Raw genomic sequence first — 23,984 nt, 5'->3', positions numbered from 1 at the left:
TCTCCTGGTAAACACAGCAAGCTCTTAATGTTTGTTCAAATGAATAAGCATTACAGAGAGTAAGAAGTGAAAATGTACGTTCTTCTGAACTTCTTTGCAAAGGTTAATCGTGGGCCCTCCATGGCTCCTCCTGATGACTTTCGTCACTTCAGTGCTCCTTTTTCTTGCCCTTCTTTTTTTTTTTTTTTGCGGTACGCGGGCCTCTCACTGTTGCGGCCTCTCCCGTTGCGGAGCACAGGCTCCGGACGCACAGGCTCAGCGGCCATGGCTCACGGGCCCAGCCGCTCTGCGGCATGTGGAATCTTCCCGGACCGGGCCACGAACCCGTGTCCCCTGCATCAGCAGGCGGACTCCCAACCACTGCGCCACCAGGGAAGCCCCCTTTCTTGCCCTTCTATATATGTATTTAATGAGTCCTAGACTCACCATGAGTCTGATGAAAGCTGTGGTGCCTCTGTTCGGAGAGATGCAGAGGTGCAGTTTCTGAGGTGTTTTATGGACCACTGTGAAGCCCCTTTTTAGATTTGACCTTGGGGCTGAGTAAAAAGTGGGTCCACAACTTTCTGACAGAAGGAATAAGCTCAAGCACTTTCGAAATAAGCTTTGGGGCATAAAATATAGGTGTGGAATAGTGAGTGGCCTTGTTTTCTGTGCATATCTAATTCGTTTTATATATTAGAGCTCTCATTTTCCTTGTTGTGTTTTTAGTTTCCTAGCTATGACTTGGGAAGATTGTAATGGAAAATTGGAGGTAAGGTTTTAGATAGGCCTACTTCCAAAAGGAACATCAAGTCATTGCAGGTACAGTGTTCTTTTTATTTTTTAAAACTAAAATAGACTTAATCTATAGGTATTTGGTGTGTTAGGTAAGATTTTTTTTCTTTTAAACCCATTTTGTGTTAACAGAGTTTGTATGTATTAACTCTTCACTGACCTTTGGAGGTTCTTGTTACGGTTTAAAAGAGACTTAACATGGATTGGGAGCTCCAGTAGATGCAGGGAAGCCCCTCAGATGGTGTGAACCCCATGTTCCAGAGTGTGATTCCCAGTTTTGTATGCAGTGGTAATTTGTTTCTAGAGGGCTGAAACTGGTTTAACAAATTCTTAAGAGACTAATATATACAGATAGCAGTTGACTGATATATGAGACATTAGATATCAGTTCACTGTAAGCTTATATTCTTGCATCAGAGTAGCTATATTTTCCTAACCTTACCTGGTTTTCAGGGTTTTCAAAATGATGTTATACCTAAGATACTCTTTTAGTTATAGTGTAATATAAGTTGATTGGGCTTAACCTTTTTCAGGAACATTTGTGATCCATTGAAACTCTGGAGGTCACATGATTCTTGTTTGAATTTCTGCCTTAGCTCTAGAAAGGGCTCTTTCCAATCTGGAATTTTAGTTCATCTATTCCTGTTGCTCCCAAGGCTTTAAAATCACGATTTCTGCAAGTTATCCTTTTGTTTCTAGTTATTAGAGCAGGACCTTCAGTCTGCTACAACCCATTATATTCTCCCTGGGAGCAGAAGGTTCCTAGTGGTTTTAGGTTAGTCCTAATTCTTTTTCTCAGTCATCAGTTCATGGGTGGTGTACAGTACTGTCTGTCTCAAGGATAGTTGTGTTATCAAGTTGTCAGTAAACAGCTTGATAAAAATTTCTTGGACTTACCATCTAGCTTCAGTATTGAAATGAACTCATCAATCAGCGGAGGCAAGAATAGGTAGAGGATTTGTGTTCCCTGACTTGCTAACCTTTGACTCTTCCGGCTGCTATCAAGGGAGTGAAGGGAGTAGCTTTTCATATGGTAAGGAAGCTTTCTGAAATTGTTCTTGTGTTACTTTATGTAGGAGAAATGAGCTTCAGCATCCTTAGCTATCAGTGTCTCCTACCAATTAGGGAAAGTACTTATTGAGCCCTTTCTTTAGATTAGTTCCTGAGTTGTCCCGAACACAGTAGAGCACCAGAAAGCAAGCGATCAAAGGCTGCTGGCATGCTGAAATGGCCTGCCCTCAGCCCATGTACAAAGCTCGTGTATTTTGTTTACAGTTGTCATTCAGGGTCTCACTCATATCCTTATTTATTAGTTAATTTTACATAAAATTCTAGCAAGTTGAATAAGTTTATTTTTGTAGCCTTCAGCTGATAGGTAGCAAAGGGACCTCCTAGAGGCCGGCACACTGATAGCAACAAGAGATGAGGAAGAATCAAGAAATCGTAATTGAAAACTCTTAAAAACATGATCTGCCCCTTTGTTACCTGGAGTCCAGGCTTTTATCCGGGCTTCTGGGTACTTTTGGAGGTAGAGGGAGATACATGCTTGCCATGGAAGCAACTCTAAAAGGGGAATCTTAGATGGAAGATAAGGTGGAGCTATCTTTTATAAGCCAGGTGGTTGTAACATTCATTCATCTCTGTAAATGAATGAACAGAAATGAACTGTGGCAGGGCCCAGGACACCAAGGGCAGCAGTGCCCGCTCTCCTGGAAATTCTCCCTTCATTGCCAACCTCTAAGGTCTTATGAGGATTACATTTCAGCACCTAGCACAGTGCCTGGCAAATAGTGGTGCCATATACTTGCTGAACAGACACATCAGTTTCTGCTTTGTGGCCCTTTAGTATAAGGACTGATGCCCAAGGGCACCTCTGTATCTTACCATGATTCTTTAGCTGGTGATTTTAAGTGAGGTAGAAAAAAGAAGAGGCCCTAATAATTTTAAATTCCTCCATTATCAGAAGGCATCAGGGGAAGAATTATTTAGTAAGTTATACTGGAATAATTAAATATTTCAAGAAGAAGGGATGATAGATCCCTACCTATGTCATATGTCACAGTAAATTCCAGGTGAATTCAGGATTTGTATATGAAGAATTAAGCCTCCCCCCGCCCCCCCGGAAAAAAAAAAGTTGAACATTCATAAGATCTTGGCCTTTCTAAACAGGAATTATAAAGAAATGGTGATCGATTTGATTACAGTTTATGGGTACGGTGCATATATGTTTAAAACAAAATTATGATGGAAACAAACTGGGGAAATAATTTGTAATATAGTTGATAACTATTCTTACTGTAGAAAGAGCTCTTACAAATCAATGAGAAAACTCTTCTAAAGACAAGTGAGGAGTCGATTTACGAGTCGTATAAATAGCCGATAAAGAAGGAAGAGGTTAACCTTAAGAGTAATAAGAATATTTGGGACTTAGTATAAAGCTACAGTAATCAAGACTGTATGGTATTAGCAAAAGGGTATGATCAGTGGAATAGAATAAAGAATCCATAAATAAACCCACACATATTATTGGGGAGTTTCTAATAAAGCTAACATATGACCTAGCAAACCCACTCCTAGGTATTTACCCAAGGCTAATGAAAATTTAAATTTGCATGAGCACCTGTGCACAGATGTCTTCAGTGACTTTATTCATGATGGTCTCAATCTTAAATAAACTGTGGAACACCTGTGTAAAGGGACACCACTCAGCAATAAAAAATGATGAATTATTGGCACGTGCAGCAACATGGACAGATCTCAGAGGCGTCAGTGAAGAAAGCCAGACTTCAGAGACTACACGCCGTATGAGTCCACTTACAGGCAAGACTTTCGGGACATAAAGCAGACCCGTGGTTGCCAGGGGCTGGGCTGGGAGGAGGAGTTGTTGACTGCAAAGAGGCACAGGGAACTTTCTGGAGTGATGCTCTGTATCTCTGTCTCGGTTGTGATAGTAGTTCCGTGACTACATTTGTTAGAACTTGCTGAGATGCGCACGGACAATGGTGAATTCTAGTGTATGTAAATTATACCTTGGAGAAATTGGGGGGAAATAATCAGGACAGTGCAAATTAAAACAAATCTGTTAATATCTTTACCTCTCTAATAGGCTAATATGAAAGATTGTGGTGTTGGGAATGGGGGAGCTTCCCCCAGGCTGCCAATAGAAACTTACTGTCATTAAACATGTATTTCATAATCTGAAGAAAGTAAGCGTTAACTTTTAAATACAGGGAATGTGTGGTTATATTTGAGAGAACTCTCTAGCTAAAGTTTTAATATGAAGGAATCTAAAAGTTATAATCCTGTGTAGAACCAACCAGGTTGTGTTTATTGTAATCCCTAGAAAGGTGTGTTGATTTTTTTAATGTAGGAGAATAGCTTGTATACATTTTTAAACCATATGACTAGGCATTATGCAGGGAGAACTAACCAGAACAAACATTTCGAGAACTAATATTTTGAATTTTGAATCTTTTTATAGCAAATACGCAATTTTAAAGTTTATTTCTTTTTATCCTCAAATGATAACGTTAAAGTCTCTTGACAAGTTTAACATTTTAGGAAGTCTAGGGTAATGCTGTGATCGGTTAAAGGACACACCTCATTTGACTCCGTATCTCTGTGCCCAGAAAGCTGTGTTTGTTGCATTTTGAAAGAGAACCCTCAAGAGTCAGCATATGCAGGTGATTTTTATTAACTGATATTGTAATGGCTTGTATATTTGTCTTATGTTAGCACACCTCAATCTTATGCAAAAGGCTCAGTGTTTTTAAAATCAATATAAGAAAACATCAGAATACTCCACTAGCTATTAAACTAAAGCATCAAGTTCGTGCAGGCTTCAGATTTGTTCTTTAGTCTGCAGAGTTGGTATTGTTTGATTAGACAATTGACTTCGACATTTTTAGGTTTGGTACTGACCACCTGAACATTTTTACTTTCTAGATCCGAGCCAGATTGTGAAATCACTTTGCATTTGTCATATTTGTGTCATAATCATGTAAAATCACTTCTTAAAACAAAATCCAAGTCCCTGAGTGTCCACGATGAGGCAGTGCTCCCGTACACCCCGTCTTTGAAAAGTGTCCACGTTGAAATTCGTAGTCGAAGAATGTACTCATGCATGTTGCCATCCTGATGGTGCTTGTTTCCACATTTAAAAGAATATTTCTCATATATGAACATTTTAGGCTTTGTGACTAGTATAATAAAATTGGACAAAAGTTAGAGACTTTTCTCATAAGCTTGTAAAAGGAAGTACTTAGGTTTCATTTTAATAAAAGATCTGATTTTGGAAAGGTGTGAGTTTGTAACTGATTCTTGCTTCACCAGGGTGTGTAGAAATCAGTACTTCGAAGGATTGTTCTGAGGGTGGAAGTTTCTAGGAAGCCAGAGCATCCAGACTGACTTGGGGAATGTGCCCAAGGTGGGTGACTGTGGTGCCTCTGGCGTCAGACTCACCTCCCCTTGAGAACCCTCAGGCTTGTCCTGAAGCAGGGGAGTAGAACTAGAGGGTGACCCAGCCAGCAGCACTACCCTGACCCCTTCCCAGGCTTCATGAGACCCAGATCCTCTCCCTAGACACTGTGGTACCGAGATACCACCAGGAAAACAGGTTATCCAGAGAGTCTGGACCCATATAACTCTGCCCTTTTTTCTTTCATCACATTCTGTAAGACTCTCAGGGGTACTTATGAAACATCAGTGAGTTCGTATTTGAGTTTTCTTAATCCTTGAAGGAAATTATTTGTGCTAAAAATGAAAAGTAATTTATTTCCTACTGTAGGTATTCATGCTACGGGCAGATTGGTCTATGAAGCCATTAAGGGAACCCTGCGGAACCGAATGTCCCCAGACCATAGGCTAAGAGTCACAGGCTCAGTGACTAGAGAACGTGTCTAGACTTTTTTAAAAATGTCTTTTACATTCCTATAAAGAGGTTTCTGCTTATTCAGTTAAAGTATGTGCACATCAGAATATTAAGCACAGCTAATTCCTAATTACTTCTTTTTTACAAGTAATAAATGAATGTTCTTGTAAGATAATTCAAATAACACAGAAATATATTTAATAAAAAGTATAAAATCCCTTTTGCTTTCTCTCGCCAGTCCCACTCCTATATCTAAAGGTGTGACCATTTATGATCCTTGCAGACTCTGCAGTGATACATGTAGCACTGTTTGCCCAGACACCCTGTGAGCCTCTCAGAAAGTACCAGATAAGTAGTGGTGTCCACATTTTAAAGAAGAGAGAACTAAGATGTGAAGAAGTCGGGTGACTTGGCCAAGAATACATAGCTAATTCAATGGCCAAGGTAGGGTTTGAACCTAGGTCTCTGACGCTTTAGCCCAGGCATGCTCTTTTCCTCAGGCTATACTGAAAGAAATCACACAACTATTGTGTTTTAGCTTGTCTTATCTTTCCTTCTTCATCTGTGACGTTCACTTCCTAACTGGTATCAAAATCAGGCTGGTAAAGTGACTTAGGAAAGAATGCCAGGTAGGAAGAGTGTCTGCTGCTCGTCTGGCGTGGATTTGTGCGAATGTGTGTAGTTCCACAGTGTGTGACTGATAACCTTTGACTTCTCGAACTTTTCCCTGTTTTCGTGCGACTTAAAAAAGTTTGCATAAGGCCTTAAACAGCTGACACTGCAGCTGGTCCTCATTGACCTCCACACCCCCGCACTGTACCCCGAGCCCTTCTTAGTCTCCTTTCCCTCTCACGCTGCTGCTCACTGCCTCTGTACCTCAAACTTCCGCTTCATCTGCCTCCTGGGGGCTCTACCCAAACGGCATTTGCAGAAGTACTACTTTGTTTTATAGTTTCAGGCTCACTCCGTTCAGCAGACCTCTGTTGAGCAGGACTGCCTGGGTGCAGGAGACAGACTCTGCGCTCACGGAGCTCTGAGCAGTGGAGGAGGACAGGAGAACATCTGTAGTTACAGCTTGCTGTGGTCATGCTGAAGTCACCAGCTGGCCCAGCTCCCCAGGTTGGAGGGCAGTGTGGGGAGACCTCAGGGAACGTGAGGGTCAGTGGTGGAAACCGCTGTGTCTAAGCACATACTGGAGTTGGCACGATCTCCCTGACGTGGAAGTCAGAGGACCCACGGAGTGTAGAGTCTGGGAGGTCTCCCGAGCTTTGATTGGGTGGGTGAAGGTGTCATTGACCAAGTTAGAATACAAATGAGGACAAATAGGTTTGGGTAAAAGATGATAAGCTTTGTTTGGGCAGCACTGATTTTTGAAGTCCCCAAGGCACATTTAGGTGGATTCAGGTCTGGGAAAGAAGTTTTTTCAAGTAGGTATGAGATGTCGACATTCATTCTCACTCTTTTCTTTAAAGAGAAGAAGCGATTCCTTGTTAAATAATACAACTTTGCTTCCGACTAGAGTGTTGATAAAACCAGAAATAATAGAGCTATCCTAAGACGACATGTCCACATTCTTCATTCCTCCTCTGCCTCAGTCTTACACTGTTAGTTCAAATGACCTGACAGTTTTCTACTTTCAGAACGGTCTCTAGTTATGTCCCGTAGAAGCAGCCACTGATCTTGTTCAGAGCAAGAAAGAATCCTTGAAAACCAGAGCTCTAGGTGATTTTGAATGCAAATGAGCAGTTCTTACTGTGTAGATAGGAATTCACATCAGTGGACCATAGAGATTAGGTTTCTGAATATCATACAAGAAACAAAGGCTCTAGGTTTTGTTATAGAACTCCTGGGACCTACACACTTCTGCAACAGTACTTGCTATTCTAAGAAAACATTCCCTTTAACATTAGTATTGGGTCATATGTCAGTTGCTAGTGACCATAGTTGGAACTGCAAAGTGATTGCATACATCCTGCCAGTTGTGAGTGGTGTTACAAAAGGTGCTGGTCCCTAGCTCATCTGTAGTGGTTTTAGAACATTCTATTCCTGTTGCTTGTTTCACGACTCATGGCTACACTGATAAAAGAAAGCCGGAGGGAAAAAATAGAGGGTTCTACTTAAAATCTTTCTTCTGGTCTTCCCATTTTTATTACTTTCTAATCCCTGTTTGTTCTTTTGCTGTCTAGATAATTCACTTCAGAAATTATTTTTCAGAAAACCTTTCAGTAGTTGTGACATTTTCCCTTCCACGCCCTTTGGCAATTACTTTTCCTCAAAGTAATCACTCTTACTCTGTTTTGTTTTCGTTTTGATCTTTTGTTAGCCTGCCTAAATGAACCTAGTAACATAAACTCCACCTCCGACCCTAGAGATAGCATAATTCAATTGTATTATGATGAATTGACCTACTGAATGTTAGCAGATGAGACTTCAGTGCTCATTCTTGTGATCTTACTTCTGGCTACCTTGAGAGCCAGTAAGGGGACCGGTAATTCCCACCCTTTACACTAAGGAAGACTTCATTATCTTTCTACTCCTTCCCCTTCCATGAGTTGGAAGATTTTTTTTTTTTAACCAAAGGAACTGTATTTATGAAGTGATGTTTTCTTTTTCTATTATTAACCAAGGGTCTATAGCTGGGTCTGAAATAAAAACATATGCTTCAGGTAGTAGTATCAACATTAAGTTTGATTTTTCAGATGGTTGATGTTTGTTAACCTGTGGACCTTTAGTATGAAGACAATTCCACTGACATTTTTTTTAATGAAAATAATGTAAAGTCCCCGTTCCATGCTCTTTATCTAACTTTCCCTACTCATCCCTCCCCCACCCCCCGCCCCCAGTTACAGACTTGGTGGATCCCTTGTGGTCCTAGGATCTCAAGCTTAGGCTATGATCTACGCCTTGGGAGTTTGTAGTTTTATTAGCAAGTTATTTTTTTTTATGGAAAAGGTAATTTAAAATATCCACTAAAATGAATTTTTATTAAGACAAGAACCCCTCCCTCCCCTATTTTGGGTGAAATATCATAGATAATCTTTCTTGATTCCATTCTTAGTCCTGTAACACCAGATGTGTGGTCCTGGGGACCAAACTCCTGAGTTATCACCTTTTTTTTTTTTATAACCTGAATTACTAAAAGGCCTTCCTTGTTCCTCCTGCTTCCCCCCAGTCTCTTAGTTTTTCTTCGCTGTGTTGGCTTTGTGCCTTCTTGAGCTTACCTGCTTTCTGTTTCTGTTACCTGCTGTCTGTTTCTCACAGTGAATTAGGAGCCCCAAAAGGGCAAGGGTGTCTCGTTTATTTTTGTGTTCACTGTGCCTAGACAGAGCCTGGCACAGGTGAACGAGAGCGGGGCGGCAGCAGCTTCCTTGGGAATGCTTTCTGTGTGCCGGTCTCTGTCCTGAATACTTAACCATGGATTCGATTCTTATCCGTTTAATGCCTACAGCAGCTTTAAGAGGAAGTAACTATTCTCATTTTCAAGATGGGAAACATATTTTTCGTTAACTTGGTTAAAGCCATACTTCGTGTTTGTTTAGTGACTGTTTTTATCTCTTTCCTTTGGCCCCTAGGATGGAAAAGTTAATGATTCAAAGACAAAAAGTAGAGTAAGAAGAGAAAAAGTCTGGAAAATAAGTAAATGGAATAAATGGTCCCTTGAATAATGTCGTGTCCGTGAGAGGGTTATTTGCCCTTTCCAAAACTTTACCCCCGCAGTTTACACTGCCGTTCTTCAACAGTTTACATGCTTCAAATCATGTCGTTTAGCTTTGGAAACTACTTGCCATAGAATTGTATTTCTGAGTTTCTCAAATTGTAAGCATTTCCATGTTCAGAAATTATTTGAACCCTAACTGAAAACAGTGGAAACAGTGTATATATTTATGTTGTTTTTCTTTTCTACTCTTCTAACCATGCATCAGTTCCTAACAGAGTGTGTTAGCTTGCTTGGGCAAACGATCCAGGAGAGAACGTTTCCAAATAATTGGACTTCCTTGTTGCTGTTGAGGTTAATATTTAACAGGAAAAGAAAGTTTCTTGAACCAAATTAGAATTTGGGGTAATTATTAGTTGATATTTATATTATTTGTTGTATTTTTAAATCATCGGTTTTGTATAATTGTACTGTCAGGTATCATCTCCAGTTTAGCATAGAGAAAATTAAAAAACCAAACTAGTTTATCCGCAGAGTATGAGATGGTAGAAGAAATAATGTAGCCAAACTCATAAAAATTATTGTGTTTTTAGGATTTATATGGAAATATATGAATTTATTATATCTCAAATGTATATGTATTAATGGTTAGGTTTGGTTACAGTAGTAGCATTAGGCATTGTCAATATTGTAACAACAGAAGAAAGTTTTTATTTTAACTATCCTGATTTTTATGATTATGCATTTGTATTGTAAGCCATTTAAAATCCCCTCTTTCTTTGGGATTATTATATATATGTATATAATTATATGTTATATACATATATATATATAAATTTTTACATTATAAACAGAAGCGTCCCTCCTTGTGTAATGAACATCAGTGAAAAGGTGGGTTTACTTTACAGTAAATTTCTAGATTATGACTGTTTTGTAAAATGAAGGACACACGCATTAAAGGGAGAATAATTGTAATTGCCAGTTGTTCACAGTGGTGGCTTGGGAGTTGGAGCAGGTGACCAGAAATAGCAGGTTCACGTTGTACAAAGAGAGTTTAAGTTAAACATCAACTCTATAAGTTTCCTTTAAAAAATCTTAATAAGGTATTCCTAGAGTTGGGGTTATAAATTCTTCTCACTGAATATTTAAAAAAACAGGTGCAGCTAACCACCATTACTGGGATTGTTTGACTTTGAATGGGGATGGCCCTCTGGATTCCAAAATGAAGATGAAGAAATGTGGGTCAATGAGTGGAGTGGAGCCCTGAGACACCTTGCTGTCCTGGGGCAGTAAGATAATTCATGCATCCAACAAGTAATGCCAGGCAGCCTCTTGGGAACACTGCAGAGCCAAGGGTTTGAACTGAGTGATCCTCAGGTCCCTTTCGTTCTCATTTATATAAATGTTTTAATTTTAGTAGATTTCCCCATCTCCTTCACTAATTTCTATTGGAGCATCCTTAGTAAAATTTATTGTATATATAAAAAAATCACAGTGTGTGTAACTTTTGGGTTTCTGCCTTTATTGCCCTCTGTTTAATCTGGACCAAGGAAAAGATATTTTATTAACAAGTTTTAATTCTCATGGAACCTACATAATTTTGGGTGTTTAAGCTTAAAAGAAAAGAGAGGTTGAGTGTTAACAGATGTGGTGACAAAGGCCTTGTGGCCTGCCCCTTACTCTCTTCTAAGCCTTTCATGGTCTAGAAAGCTTCTTGAATTGATGTCGTGTTACATGCATGTTCATATAATCATGTCTATACTTTAGTCTCTGGAATGAATGAATGAATGACTTGTGATGGCCTTCCTAAATTGAGCCATTATTTTTCCATCTGAGTGATGGCTTTGTTTTTTATTTAGTGGCAAGAAGTAGGGGGTTATTTGTTATTATAGGGGTTAGTGTTGAGAGGGTCCTCAGATGTCAGCTAGTCCAGCTTTCCAGCCAGTACAGGAGTGCCTTATTGCAGGAGGTTAAACTGATGGTTACCCAGCCTTTGCTGGAATACTTAAAGTGATGGGAAACTTACTGCCTTTTCCAGTGTTATCATGGTTTTATTAAGTAGCATCTGCTGTTTAAGTCAAAGTGTGCCTTCTGGTTACTATACCTTCAGTCCTAGTTCTTTCCTCTGAAGTAATACATAATCAGTCTTTTTCCTCATTGGTATCCCAGCCCAGGAATATTTTTCTCCTCTCTGAGCTTTAATTTTCTTGTCTGTAACATGATTTGGTTACCTGACCAGGATTGAGGTTTAAGAACAACCTGGACAATCGTGACCTTAGGCAAAACCCTTTTCATGTCTCAGAGTATTAGTATCTTAGTTTTATCTCTGGTGTATAATATAATGGGAAAAATGGCAGTGTGTGTCCATTGGTTTGGGAACCTTGATAGGTACTTTCCAGTTGATGTTCTTGCCATTAATAAATGAATTAATTCATTTCTTCATTGAACATTTATTGACCATTCCCTATGTGCCTGGCACTTGCTTGGGTCTTAAGTGAATATGAAAACAGGGAATACGACAGATACCTTCCCTGCCTGACTGAGGCTTAAGTTCTCTCCCCTAGATCTTTTTACTTTGAGGTATAAATGCTTTTCTAAAATTTTGTTTTATCTTTCTAAAAAATGTTTATTTTATGTTGGAGTAAAGTTGATTTACAATGTGTTAGTTTGAGGTGTGCAGCAAAGTGATTTAGTTATACATATACCTATATCAGTTCTTTTTTCAGATTCTTTTCCCACATAGGTTATTACAGAGTATTGAGTAGAGTTCCCTGTGCTATACAGTAGGTCTTTGTAATTATCTCTTTTATATATAGTAGTGTGTATATGTTAATCCTAACTTCCTAATTTATCCCTTCCCCGACCTTTCCCCTTTGGTAACCATAGGTTTGTTTGCTAAGTCTGTGAGTCTGTTTCTGTTTTGTAAATAAGTTCATTTGTATCATTTTTTAGATTCCACATAAAAGTGATATCATATATTTGTCTTTGTCTGACTTCACTTAGTATGATCATCCCTAGGTCCATCTGTGTTGCAAATGGCATTATTTCATTCTTTTTTTATGGCTGAGTAATTTTCCATTGTATATATGTACCACATCTTCTTCATTCATCTGTTGATGGCCATTTAGGCTGCTTCCATGTCTTGGCTATTGTATATGGTGCTGTAAAGAACATGGGGTTGCATGTATCTTTTCAAAGTATGGTTTTCTCCAGATAATATGCCCAGGAGTGGGGTTGCTGGATCATATGGTATCTCTATTTTCAGTTTTTTAAAGAACCTCCATACTGTTCTCCATAGTGGCTGTACCAATTTACATTCCCACCAACAGGGTAGGAGGGTTCTAGGAGGGTTCCCCTCTTTCCACACCCTTTCCAGCATTTATTGTTTGTAGACTTAAAAAAAAATTATTTATTTATTTATTTGGCTGCACCGGGTGTTAGTTGTGGCACACGGGATCTTCATTGCCACACACAGGATCTTCGTTTCAGCATGAGGGATCTTTATGTTGTGGCACGTGGGATCGTTAGTTGTGGCATGTGGGATCTAGTTCCCTGAGCAGGGATTGAACCCAGGCTCCCTATGTTGGGAGAACAGAGTCTTAGCCACCGGACCACCAGGGAAGTCCCCTATCGTTTGTGGACTTTTTGATGATGGCCATTCTGACCCGTGTGAGGTGATACCTCATTGTAGTTTTGATTTGCATTTCTCTAATAATTAGTGATGTTGAGCATCTTTTCATGTGTCTCTTGGCCATCTGTATGTCTTCTTTGGAGAAATGTCTCTTTAGATCTTCTGTGCATATTTTGATTGGGTTGTTTGTTTTTTTGATACTGAGCTGCATGAGCTGATTGTATATTTTGGAGATTAATCCCTTGTTGGTCACATTGTTTGCAAATATTTTCTCCCACTCTGTGGGTTGCGTTGCGTTTTGTTTATGGTTTCCTTTGCTGTGCAAAAGCTTTGGAGTTCAGTTAGGTCCCATTTGTTTATTTTTATTTTCATTACTCTAGGAAGTTGATCCAAAAAGATATTCCTGAAATTTATGTCAAAGAGTGTTCTGCCTGTGTTTTCTTCTAAGAGTTGGATAGTATCTGACCTTACATTTGGGTCTTTAATCCATTTTGAGTTTATTTTTGTGCATCGTGTTAGAGAATCTTCTAATTTCGTTCTTTTACATGTAGCTGTCCAGTTTTCCCAGCACCACTTATTGAAGAGGCTGTCTTTTCTCCATTGTATATTCTTGCCTCCTTCATCATAGAGTAATTGACCATTAGGTACATGGGTTTATTTCTGGGCTTTCTATATCTTGTTCCACTGATCTGTAAGTCTGTCTGTGTGCCAGTGCCATACTGTTTTGATTATTGTAACTTTATAGTATAGTCTGAAGTTGGGGAGCCTGATTCCTCGAGCTCTGTTTTTCTTTCTCAAGATTGCTTTGGCTATTCGGGATCTTGTGTATTTCCATATAAATTTTAAGATTTTTTGTTCTAGATCTGAAAAAATGCCACTGGTAATTTATTTCATAGGGGTTGCATTGAATCTGTAGATTACCTTGGATCGTATAGTCATTTTTTTTTTTTTTTTTTTGCGGTACGCGGGCCTCTCACTGTTGTGGCCTCTCCCGTTGTGGAGCACAGGCTCCAGATGCGCAGGCTCAGCGGCCATGGCTCATGGGCCTAGCCGCTCTGCAGCATGTAGGATATTCCTGGACTGGGGCACGAACCCGTGTCCCCTGCATCGGCAGGCGGACTCTCAACCACTGCGCCACCAGGGAAGCCCCGTATAGTCATTTTGACAATATTGTTCTTCCAGTCCAAGAACATGGTGTATCTTTCCATCTGTTTGTGTCACCTTTGATCTCTTTCATCAGTGTCTTACTGTTTTTGGAGTACAGGTCTTTTGCCTCCTTAGGTAGGTTTATTCCTAGGTATTTTATTCTTTTTGATGTGATGGTACATGGGATTGTTTCCTTAATTTCTCTTTCTGCTCTTTTGTTGTTAGTGTATAGAAATGCAGCAGATTTCTGTGTTAATTTAGTATTTTGCAACTTTACCAGATTCATTGATTAGCTCTAGTAGTTTTCTGGTAGCATCTTTAGGATTTTCTATGTATAGCATCATGTCATCTGCAAACAGTGACAGTTTTACTTCTTCTTTTCCAAACTGTATTCCCTTTATTTCTTTTTCTTCTCTGATTGCTGTGGCTAGGACTTCCAAAACTATGTTGAATAAAAGTGGTGAGAGTGGACATCCTTGTCTTGTTGCTGATCTTAGAGGAAATGCTTTCAGCTTTTCACTGTTGAGAATGATGTTTGCTGTGGGCTTGTCATATATAGCCTTTATTATGTTGAGGTAGGTTCCCTCTATGCCCACTTTCTGGAGAGTTTTTATGATAAATGGGTGTTGAATTTTGTGAAAAGCTTCTTCTGCAGCTATTGAGATGATCATCTAGTTTTTATTCTCCAGTTTGTTAATGTGGTGTATCACACTGACTTGTGGATATTGAAAAATCCTTGCACCTCTGGGATAAGTCCCACTTGATCATGGTGTGGGTATCCTTTTAATGTATTGTTGGATTCAGTTTACTAGTATTTTGTTGAGGATTTTTTGTGTCTGCTCATCAGTGATATTGGCCTGTAATTTTCTTTTTTTGTTGTATCTTTTTCTGGTTTTGGTATCAGGGTGATGGTGGTTGCTTAGAATGAGTTTGGGACTGTTCCTTCCTCTGCAATATTTTGAAATAGTTTCTGAAGGATAGGTGTTAACACTTCTCTAAATGCCTGATAGGATTCGCCTGTGAAGCCATCTGGTCCTGGACTATTGTTTGTTGGGAGGTTTTAATCACAGTTTCAATTTCAATACTTGTGATTGGTCTATACATATTTTCTGTTTTTCCCTTGTTCAGTCTTGGAAGATTGTACCTTTCTAAGAATTTGTCCATTTCTTCTAGGTTGTCCATGTTTTCTAGGTTGTCCATTTTATTGGCATACAGTTGATTGTAATAGTTTCTTATGATCCTTTGTATTTCTGTGGTGTCTGTTGTAACTTTTCCTTTTTCATTTCTAACTGATTTGAGCCCTTTCCCTTTTTTTCTTGATGAGTCTGGCTAAAGGTTTATCAGTTTTGTTTATCTTTTCAAAGAAACAGCTTTTAGTTTCGTTGATCTTTACTATTGTTTTCGTCATCCCTATTTCTTTTATTTCTGCTCTGATCTTTATGCTTTCTTTCCTTCTACTAACTTTGGGTTTTGTTGCTTTAGTTGCTTTAGGTGTAAGATTAGGTTGTTTATTTGGGCTTTTTTTTGTTTCCTGAGGTAAGATTGTATTGCTATCAACTTCCCTCTTAGAACTGCTTTTGCTGCATCACATAGGTTTTGGATCATCATATTTTGTTTTCATTTGTTTGTAGAAGGTTTTTTGACTCTTCAAAATAAAATCTTGTTAGTGTACTTTTACTCCTCTGAGTGTTCTTTGTTTTCTAACTAATTCAGTATTTAACAGTATGTCTTTGATTTGTAGATATATGGAGTCTGGGAGTGATCCTTTTCATGTTGGTGTGTGGGCAGCCACCATTTCAAGAGGCCAATGACAGTGAAACATTGACAATGATCATGGATTGCAAATATACAGTACCATCCCACGTATCTAAAGGGTGTAAAGAGTAAGTAAAAGAAAAAAAAAAGTATGTGGGTATCTTTGTTCATTTTAATTTTTGAACCCAATATTTCTGCTCTTGTTAAGTATGTTTTGGGGAGTTAACCATAGAATATGATTGAAATTTAATATTGGAGTATGGAATGTATTAGTCTATTTTTCACATATGCCAGTTTTCAAGAAACCCATTTTATGCCTCTTCAGCCTCCAGGAGAAGTGGGTTACTTTCACTTGAAGAATTACCGTAAGAACTACTTTCTCTTTTTGCACCTGGAATTATTTGACATTCCAGAGAACAGTTAGGGAATTTTCTTTCCTGAAATAGACCATCAACACACCATTTTAGGATTTACATAGCATGCCTCATAATTTTACTCATGTACTTCTCTCCCCAGTTGACTGAAGAGCTCTGTTTTGGTTCATGTGACTATGGGAAGAAGTATATGCAAGCTGATTACTTGGAATTTAAAGTACTATGTATATAGTACTGTGATATGTGTAGTGATAAATTCATAATGGAGTAAAAGAACTGTTGGAAGTTCAGTATTTCTTTGATATTGTGGTGATATTTTAAAATAAGGTCACCTGAGATGATAGCTACTTAAAGGATTTTGCTAGAGTAATAAAGTTTTTAGTTTCTCCCATCAGCTGATAAGAAGGAAATCTGAGCTTGAGGAACCTTTTCTCCAAGTGGATCCCCATCTTAGGCCATAGTTAAGAATTTAGGAATTCCAACTCTCTGGATTCAGCTACTGGTTTCTCAGTTTACTAATGATATGAGAATGGTGGAACATACCTTACAGGGTTATTGTGAAAATTAAATGAATTAATGTATATAAAGCTTGTAGCTCAGTCTTTAGCACATAAGTAGCACTCAAGATGAATATTGATGACTCTTCTCCTCCTCCTCCCCCTTATACCCTTACTATTATTATTCTCTACCCCAGGAAGCAGGCTGTGCTTTCTGGGGGTATATGTTGTGTGCGTGTTAGATGTTTGTAATTCAAGGAGTATCTCCATAGCCCCTTCTGAAAAAACTAAAACAGAGTAACTTATTTTTATATTGACATTTATCATTCAAAGGAATGGATAAAATGTGTATGTAATAAAATGAACCCATTATCCAGCTTAAGATAAAGAACGGTTCTAATATTTTAGAAGCCTCTTGGTGTCTCCCTCCTAGAGGGATTATCTTTGATAATCATAGGACCATTCAGTTTCTACTTTTTCCTACTTTTTCCTTTTTCCTGTCAGTTTTGGTAAGTTTTGTTTCTTAAGGAGCTTGTCCATTTTACCTAAATTTTCAAATTTATTGGCTTCAAGTATTTATAATATCCTCTAATTATATTTTTTTTAATTTTATTTTTTGGTACACGGGCCTCTCACTGTTGTGGCCGCTCCCGTTGCGGAGCACAGGCTCTGGACGTGCAGGCTCAGCGGCCATGGCTCACAGGCCCAGCCGCTCCGTGGCATGTGGGATCTTCCCAGACCGGGGCACGAACCCGCGTCCCCTGCATCGGCAGGCGGACTCTCAACCACTGCACCACCAGGGAAGCCCTCTAATTATATTTTTAAAGCCTATGAATGAGTGGAGTTGTTGCCCTTTTTCATTCTCATACTGATTTTTTTGCCTTCTCTATTTTTGCATTCTCTATTTTTGTCTTGATCAGTCTTACATGAGGTTTGTTCATTTTAATCTTTTTCAAAGAACTATCTTTTGTCTTTATTAATTTACTATTTTTTGTTTTATGCTATTGATATTCTTTTGTCTGTATTATTTCCTTCTGCCTACTTAATGGGCTAATTCTTTTGTTCTTTTTCTTAAGTGGGGTTTCAGATAATAAATTTTCCTTTTCTAAGGTAGTAGTTAAGGCTATAAGTTGCCTCTTAGTACCATTTCAGCTGCATCCCATTAGTTTTGATTAATAGTCCCTTTGTTATTCAGTTCTGATTATTTTATAGGTTCCATGGGTTTATTTAACCTATTACTTTCAGAGGGGTATTTTAAATTTCCAAATGTGTAGCTTTACTAATTAACTTTTTGTTATTCATTTCTAACTTAATTGCATTGTGATCCAAGAATATAGTCTATATGTTACTAGTTTTTTTAAAATTGGTAAGGCTTCCTATGGCTTAGCATGGAGTCAGTTTTTGTAAATAATCCTTTTGTTCTGGAAAAGAATGTATGTTTTCAAATTGTTGGGTTCAGAGTTCTGTATAAGTCCTTAAGGACTTTTGACTGCTTGATCACTTACTGAGGTATTCTTCCACTACATGAAAGCATATTATAGGCAAAAAAAAAAACAGTGATTACCCCCGTTAATACAACATTGTAAATGTATTTTTTTTATTCTTGAAAGTCTCTCAGTGTTTGCTTTGGGTGTTTCGGGGGAATGTTATTAGGTCCAAACAAGTTGAAAACTGTTGTGTCTTGCTGGTGAATTGAACCTTTGTATCACTATTTATCTCTAATGATGCTTTGGGCTTTAAAGTCAGTCTTTGTTGTCTAGTTTTAGCTAACCATTCCAGTTGTCTTTTGGTTAGCATTTACGTGCTATATAGGTTTCCATTCTTTTACTTTAAATCTTTTATTGGCTTGTTTTTAGGTACATCTTTTTTTAACAGTTGGGAGCTGGATTTTTGATTAATCCCATCTGACCAATGCTCCCATCTGAGCATTGTCTTTTAATTGGAGAGTTTATTCCATTTATTTTTATTGTGTTCACTGGTAGAAGTAGAGGTATTTGATGTCTTTGCATTCTGATTTTGCCATCGTGTCTTTTAGTTCTTGCAGTGGTACCTTGTTTCCTTTGTAGTTTTTGACTGCGAGGTCGGATTTCTTATAAAATTATGTGGCAGTTCTTTTAAGTTACATTCCCTAGAGAAAGTTTGCATTTGCTTTTCTACTAGTTGCCCATGGGCACGTCCAGCCTGAAACCTCTTAAAATTAACTTTTTCACTATGTGTACCATACAGATATACTATCATTAATTTGGACCCCAAACTTGTGAGAGGACCAGCTTGTAGTTAGAAGTTCTTAGAAGAAATACCCCATCTCACCTCCACAGCACTGTTGAGGCAGCAGATTTCCCTCTTGACATGTTAGCAGTAGGTTTGTTTCTTCTCGTTCATCTTCACAGTGAAGCTGGGGTCCCAGTTCTTTGCAAGGGTTCTAGTTGCATCCCCCACTTTCAGTAGGCCGTACATGTTATATTCTGGTGATATTCTGTTTCGTGTACTCAGTGTGGAAACAAAAAAGCAGAAACAGGCCAAGGCCAACTTTGTCATTTGCTCCTAAGAGTCTTGCTTTTATTCTGTTTTTACCTGCTGAGTAGTTCGTCTGTCCATGTTTCTGTCTGCCCTCCCTCCCTTCCTTCCTGCCAACACAATGCCTTTAAACAAAATATATGTCTAAAAATATATGTCATTTTGGTTGCTTTCATCAGGATGGTCATTCATTCTTCTGGAAACAGAAGTTGGCTCATGCACCCTGTTCTGTGTGTCGTCACTGATCATTGTATCTGATTCCGGTCTGCCACCATGCCACAGTTAATTCGAGGACAGATGTTGGTACCTAGAGTTACTTCTAGATGATAGGAAACTGCATTTGTGTGTTTGGCTTGTCAGTATATGTGGTGGTTGTGATTTTTTATTTTATGAATCTGATGGCACTTTCTTTATTCCCATCTGCCCCACCATCACCTCTAGTGGACGCAATGAAATTGATGGTATAAGTTCAGGACACAATTCTGATAAATACAGTAACCCACCATTACTAATCCCTGACAGCAGTTTGCTTTAACAATGGACTTACCTTCCTTTCCAGCCTGATCACAAGGATGCTACAGAGAGATCCCAAGAGAAGGGCCTCTTTAGAAGAGATTGAAAACCATCCTTGGCTTCAGGGAGTGGACCCTTCCCCAGCCACGAAGTATAACATCCCCCTCGTGTCATATAAAAACCTCTCGGAAGAGGAGCACAACAGCATCATTCAGCGCATGGTGCTCGGGGACATAGCGGATCGGGATGCCATTGTCGAGTATGTCGGTGCTCATCAGTACAGGGGCCGTGGGCGTAGGGTTCTTGGGATGGGCTCTTTTCTTAACGTGTCAGGGCTTGTGGACACTGTAATGGATAGGGTTGCCAGTGGGCAGGGGTTATGTCATTTATCTCTAGAGTTTCTGGCCCAGTACCTGGCTCATAGGTTTTGTTGGTCTTTTGTTTTTCCTTTTGTACTAGTGAACAGTGAGTCCTGTGGCCTTTCTCCCTTCTTACAGAAGTGGATTGGAATAGACTGTTTTATATCCCAGTACATGCCTTGTCCATTGCTGTATCCTCTTAATTCTTGGGTCTCCCTCTGGTCCCCATAAGGAAGCAGGGACACTCAAGGGGGCGACACCACAATTCCTCAAAATCAGGGGTTGCTATATGCGTCCAGTCACACATTTTTGTAAATAAAGTTGTAGTGGCCCACAGCTGAGCCCATCTGTTTACACGTTGTCCACGGCAGCACTGTGCTGCAGTATCGGCGTCATTGCGAGATGGACCGTGTTACCTACAAAACTCGAAGTACTTACTGTCTGGCTCTTTAGAGCCCTTGCTGCAGTAACCTGGAACCCACGAGATGCACAAGTTTTTAGTTACATTTTTTAAAACCAGAGACAGTTTTTTATAACCTAAGAAGTTGGGAATCAAGGATAATATAAAGATGCAGTTGCTTTAACAATGATACGATTCATTTCTGTAAGAGGTCCTGTCTGTAAAAATATGAAGCGTTTCCACAAATGAAAAGTCAAAAGTTATTTAACCCATTGAATGAAATAGTTGGATATGATGGAAAGAGGATGTACTCTGGGGGGCAAAAAAGAGGTTCCCATCGGGAGGGCCACTCTGGCCTGGCTGAGTGATCTGACCCAGGTACCTGTCCTCGGGGGAGAGGAGGCTGCAGGCTGGACTTACCTCTACAGCGTGGCAGACTGTCACACGTGGCACCTGAGGGTCTGGTCCCTGAGAAGGGTGGTGTCTGTATAAAGGACATGTATCTTTAGGGTACACTGGAAAGAAGGGTTTACAAAACTGATGATCGTTTTGGTTTAAGTACACATTTCTTCAGATTTCTGAGTGCGTTCTCAGTTTTCACGGATTGACCTAAAGAAACAGAGAAGTGCAGGACACTTGCTCTTTCTGCCAAGGACGACACTCACTTTAGGAATGTGTGGAAAATGATTTTTCACTTTTAAGTGAATAAAAAAGGCTATTTGCATCGCCCTGAATTGGCTTAATATTTTTAAATGAATAAACACATGTAGTGGTGTAGTATAGAACTGTTTAATTCATGTGAATTCAATTATCAATCCAGAAGGAGAGGTGATGCCTCAGGTGATGCCCTGAGCCCGAGTCCTCCCGGCTGGTCTCAGGCAAGTCTTTCTTGCTGCCCACAGTACGAGCAGCTCGTCACTGCAGGGTGATTCCTGAGTTCATAGACACGTTTGTTGGTCCCCTTAACACAAGCCCACAGCTCTCCCCAATGCTCAGCTGAGGGAACCACTCTGAGAAGTCATTGTGGCCCAGAATTTCACCTCGGGCTCTTCGTTTAGGACCTCTCACCTCAGCCCCACTTGCCCCCATTAGCTGAGGCCCCACCGTCCGTTTTGTGAGGAGAGACTCCTGTATCGTTTCCTCCCGAAGTGTTCATTGCATATGTTCGCTAACTACAGAAAGGTCCTGAAAAGCATAATTACATATTTCTGGGCCTTGTGGATCCTCTGTGGCATTCCTCCTGTGTCCCACTACCAGCCAGCTGCAGGAGAGCAGGCAGGCTGTGTGCTCCAGCACGGCGCCGGCCAGACTGCGGACTCTCAGAGAGCATTACTTTTGAGGTGGATGAATGAACGCGTAGATTTTATTCAAAGAACAGGCTAATGACATGCTTTCAATGTATTAATAATTCATTCATGTCGGAAAATGCCAATAAATACAAAGAGTATAAAAATAAAAGCTTTTTCTAATTTTTCTGATTGATACTAGTGTTTCAGTGTACATTCATGTAACTCATTTCATAGTTCTGCTGGAAGCAAGTAAACCAGTGTAATGGAAATAAACACTGACACACATTAAATTTTTGGATAATGTGTACATTCTTGGAAACTTCATTATTTTGTGCATCTAAAACCAACATCCAGCTCAGCTGCCATCAGCATTTTGGGTTTTTCTTACTAATTGAACATTTTTATGAAGTTGTGACTTAGAATTTTAAGAATGATCTACTAGGTTTTTTTTCTCATTTGTGTGTGTGTGTTGGTTTTTTCTTTCCCCGTAATTTTAAAGATTCCAGGTCATTGGATTTTATTTGCTTGTACTTAAAAAAAAAATAATAATCCAGTTCTGTTTGTGAAAAAACAAACCTGCAAATGTGGCTTATATTCACTCTCTCTTATTTCCTCAGAGCCCTGGAAACCAACAGGTATAACCACATCACAGCCACTTACTTCTTGCTTGCTGAAAGGATCCTGAGGGAAAAGCAAGAGAAAGAAATACAGACCAGGTCTGCAAGCCCTAGCAATATCAAGGCCCAGTTTAGGTGAGAAAAAAATCTTCACTGATTTTAGTAAGTTAACGTTTTGAAATAGTGAACTTTTTTTTTGATGTTTCCTAAGTCTGTGGGGTGGGAGTATAAAGAGTGGTGACAGCCTCGCTGGAGGGGCCACCTGTGGGCCCTCCACGTGAGTGGGGGTCCTGGTTCCTTGGTCACCAGGGATGCCTTCCTCTCTCGGGCTTAGTGGAGAGGGGCTGCAGTTGCTGGCTTGGCCACAAAGACACCTGCGGAGAAGCAGCAGCCTCAGGCTAGCGTGCCAGCTATTTTCACTAAGCTCTTCCAGATCGGACATGTGTAAATGTGTTATTTTCTTTAATTTTTCATTCTAGGAACAAGGCCAGGTTTTCCCTCCGTATTTGACATAATTTTAAAAGACATACAGAGCACGTCTGTGGCATGATGCTGTCTTAGGGTTTCAGGGATTCGGCATCACATCAGCTAGTTGATTGGTCAGCTGCTTGATCTTGGGAGGCCACTTAACCTCTCTCTGACTCAGCTTCCTGTGAAGTGGGAGTAGTAATCCTGTTTACCTCTTGGGGTTGTGGTGATGGATAAACGAATTAATATACGTGAAGTGCTTTGGACTGGGCTTCACGTGTTTGCTGTCATTGTTGAGAACGTTTCCCCACCACATCACCTTTGGTAAAGCAGTGACTGTGCGCTCGTCTCCCCTGTGTTTTCTTACCCCTTCCCTTCCTTTCCCAGCTCTCCCCCTTCCCCCCGACCCCCTCCTCTTCTCCCCCTACCTTCCTTCTCCTCTTTTTCTTCTGCCATATTAGCTTTCCATTTAATATCAAAGCTTGGGAAGGGTTACTTTTTTTTGTCACCATTATGAAAACTTATTTAGACATTATCTTTATTCAGATGAAGTAATCCATGGAATTATAGTGATTCAGAAACAGGAGGGACTTCCTTGGTGGTCCAGTGGTAAAGAATCCGCCTTCCAGTGCAGGGGATGAGGGTCAATCCCTGGTCGGGGATCTAAGGTCCCACGTGCCGTGGGGCAACTAAACCTGTGCGCCACAACTACTGAGCTCGCGTTCCTCAACTAGAGAGCCTGCGTGCTGCACACTACAGAGCCCACACGCTCTGGAACCTGCATGCCATAACTACAGAGCCTGTGTGCTGCAACTAGAGAGAAGCCTGTGCGCCGCAACGAAAGATCCCACATGCTTCAATGAAGATCCCGTGTGCTGCAACTAAGTCCCGACGCAGCCTAAATAAATAAATATAAAGTAGTTAAAAAATTTTTTTAAAAAACTAGGAGGATGATCTTGGTTCTAAATAATTCTCTACTTGTACATAGTTATATAAACATATATGTGTGAATATGTAACAGTAATTACTACTTAAAAGAGGAAGAATACCATTGGATTTTAAATTACTTGCAGTCACCTTGCCATGTGTCGGTTGTTGCTTGGGATGGAGCAACAGAGA

General features: G+C 39.7%; 1 protein-coding gene across 20 annotated transcripts in view; it reads left to right on the top strand.

Moving 5' to 3' along the window:
• The window catches only part of SNRK (SNF related kinase), a 151,175-nt gene that overhangs the window by 102,591 nt on the left and 24,600 nt on the right, over nt 1–23,984 (top strand). For all 20 annotated transcript variants that reach the window (XM_029242412.1, XM_029242428.1, XM_029242411.1 and 17 more), the window contains 3 exons: nt 15,818–15,959; nt 19,779–19,991; nt 22,398–22,532. In XM_029242412.1, the coding sequence (XP_029098245.1) occupies nt 15,818–15,959; nt 19,779–19,991; nt 22,398–22,532 (490 nt within the window). The remainder of the gene's footprint in view (nt 1–15,817; nt 15,960–19,778; nt 19,992–22,397; nt 22,533–23,984) is intronic.

Source organism: Monodon monoceros, unplaced genomic scaffold, assembly GCF_005190385.1.
Source record: "Monodon monoceros isolate NGI ecotype Baffin Bay Population unplaced genomic scaffold, NGI_Narwhal_1 Super_Scaffold_3, whole genome shotgun sequence".
In the NCBI taxonomy this organism is placed as follows: Eukaryota; Metazoa; Chordata; class Mammalia; order Artiodactyla; family Monodontidae; genus Monodon; species Monodon monoceros.
Note: the sequence above shows the minus strand (reverse complement) of the source record. Positions and strands in the feature narration are given on the sequence as shown.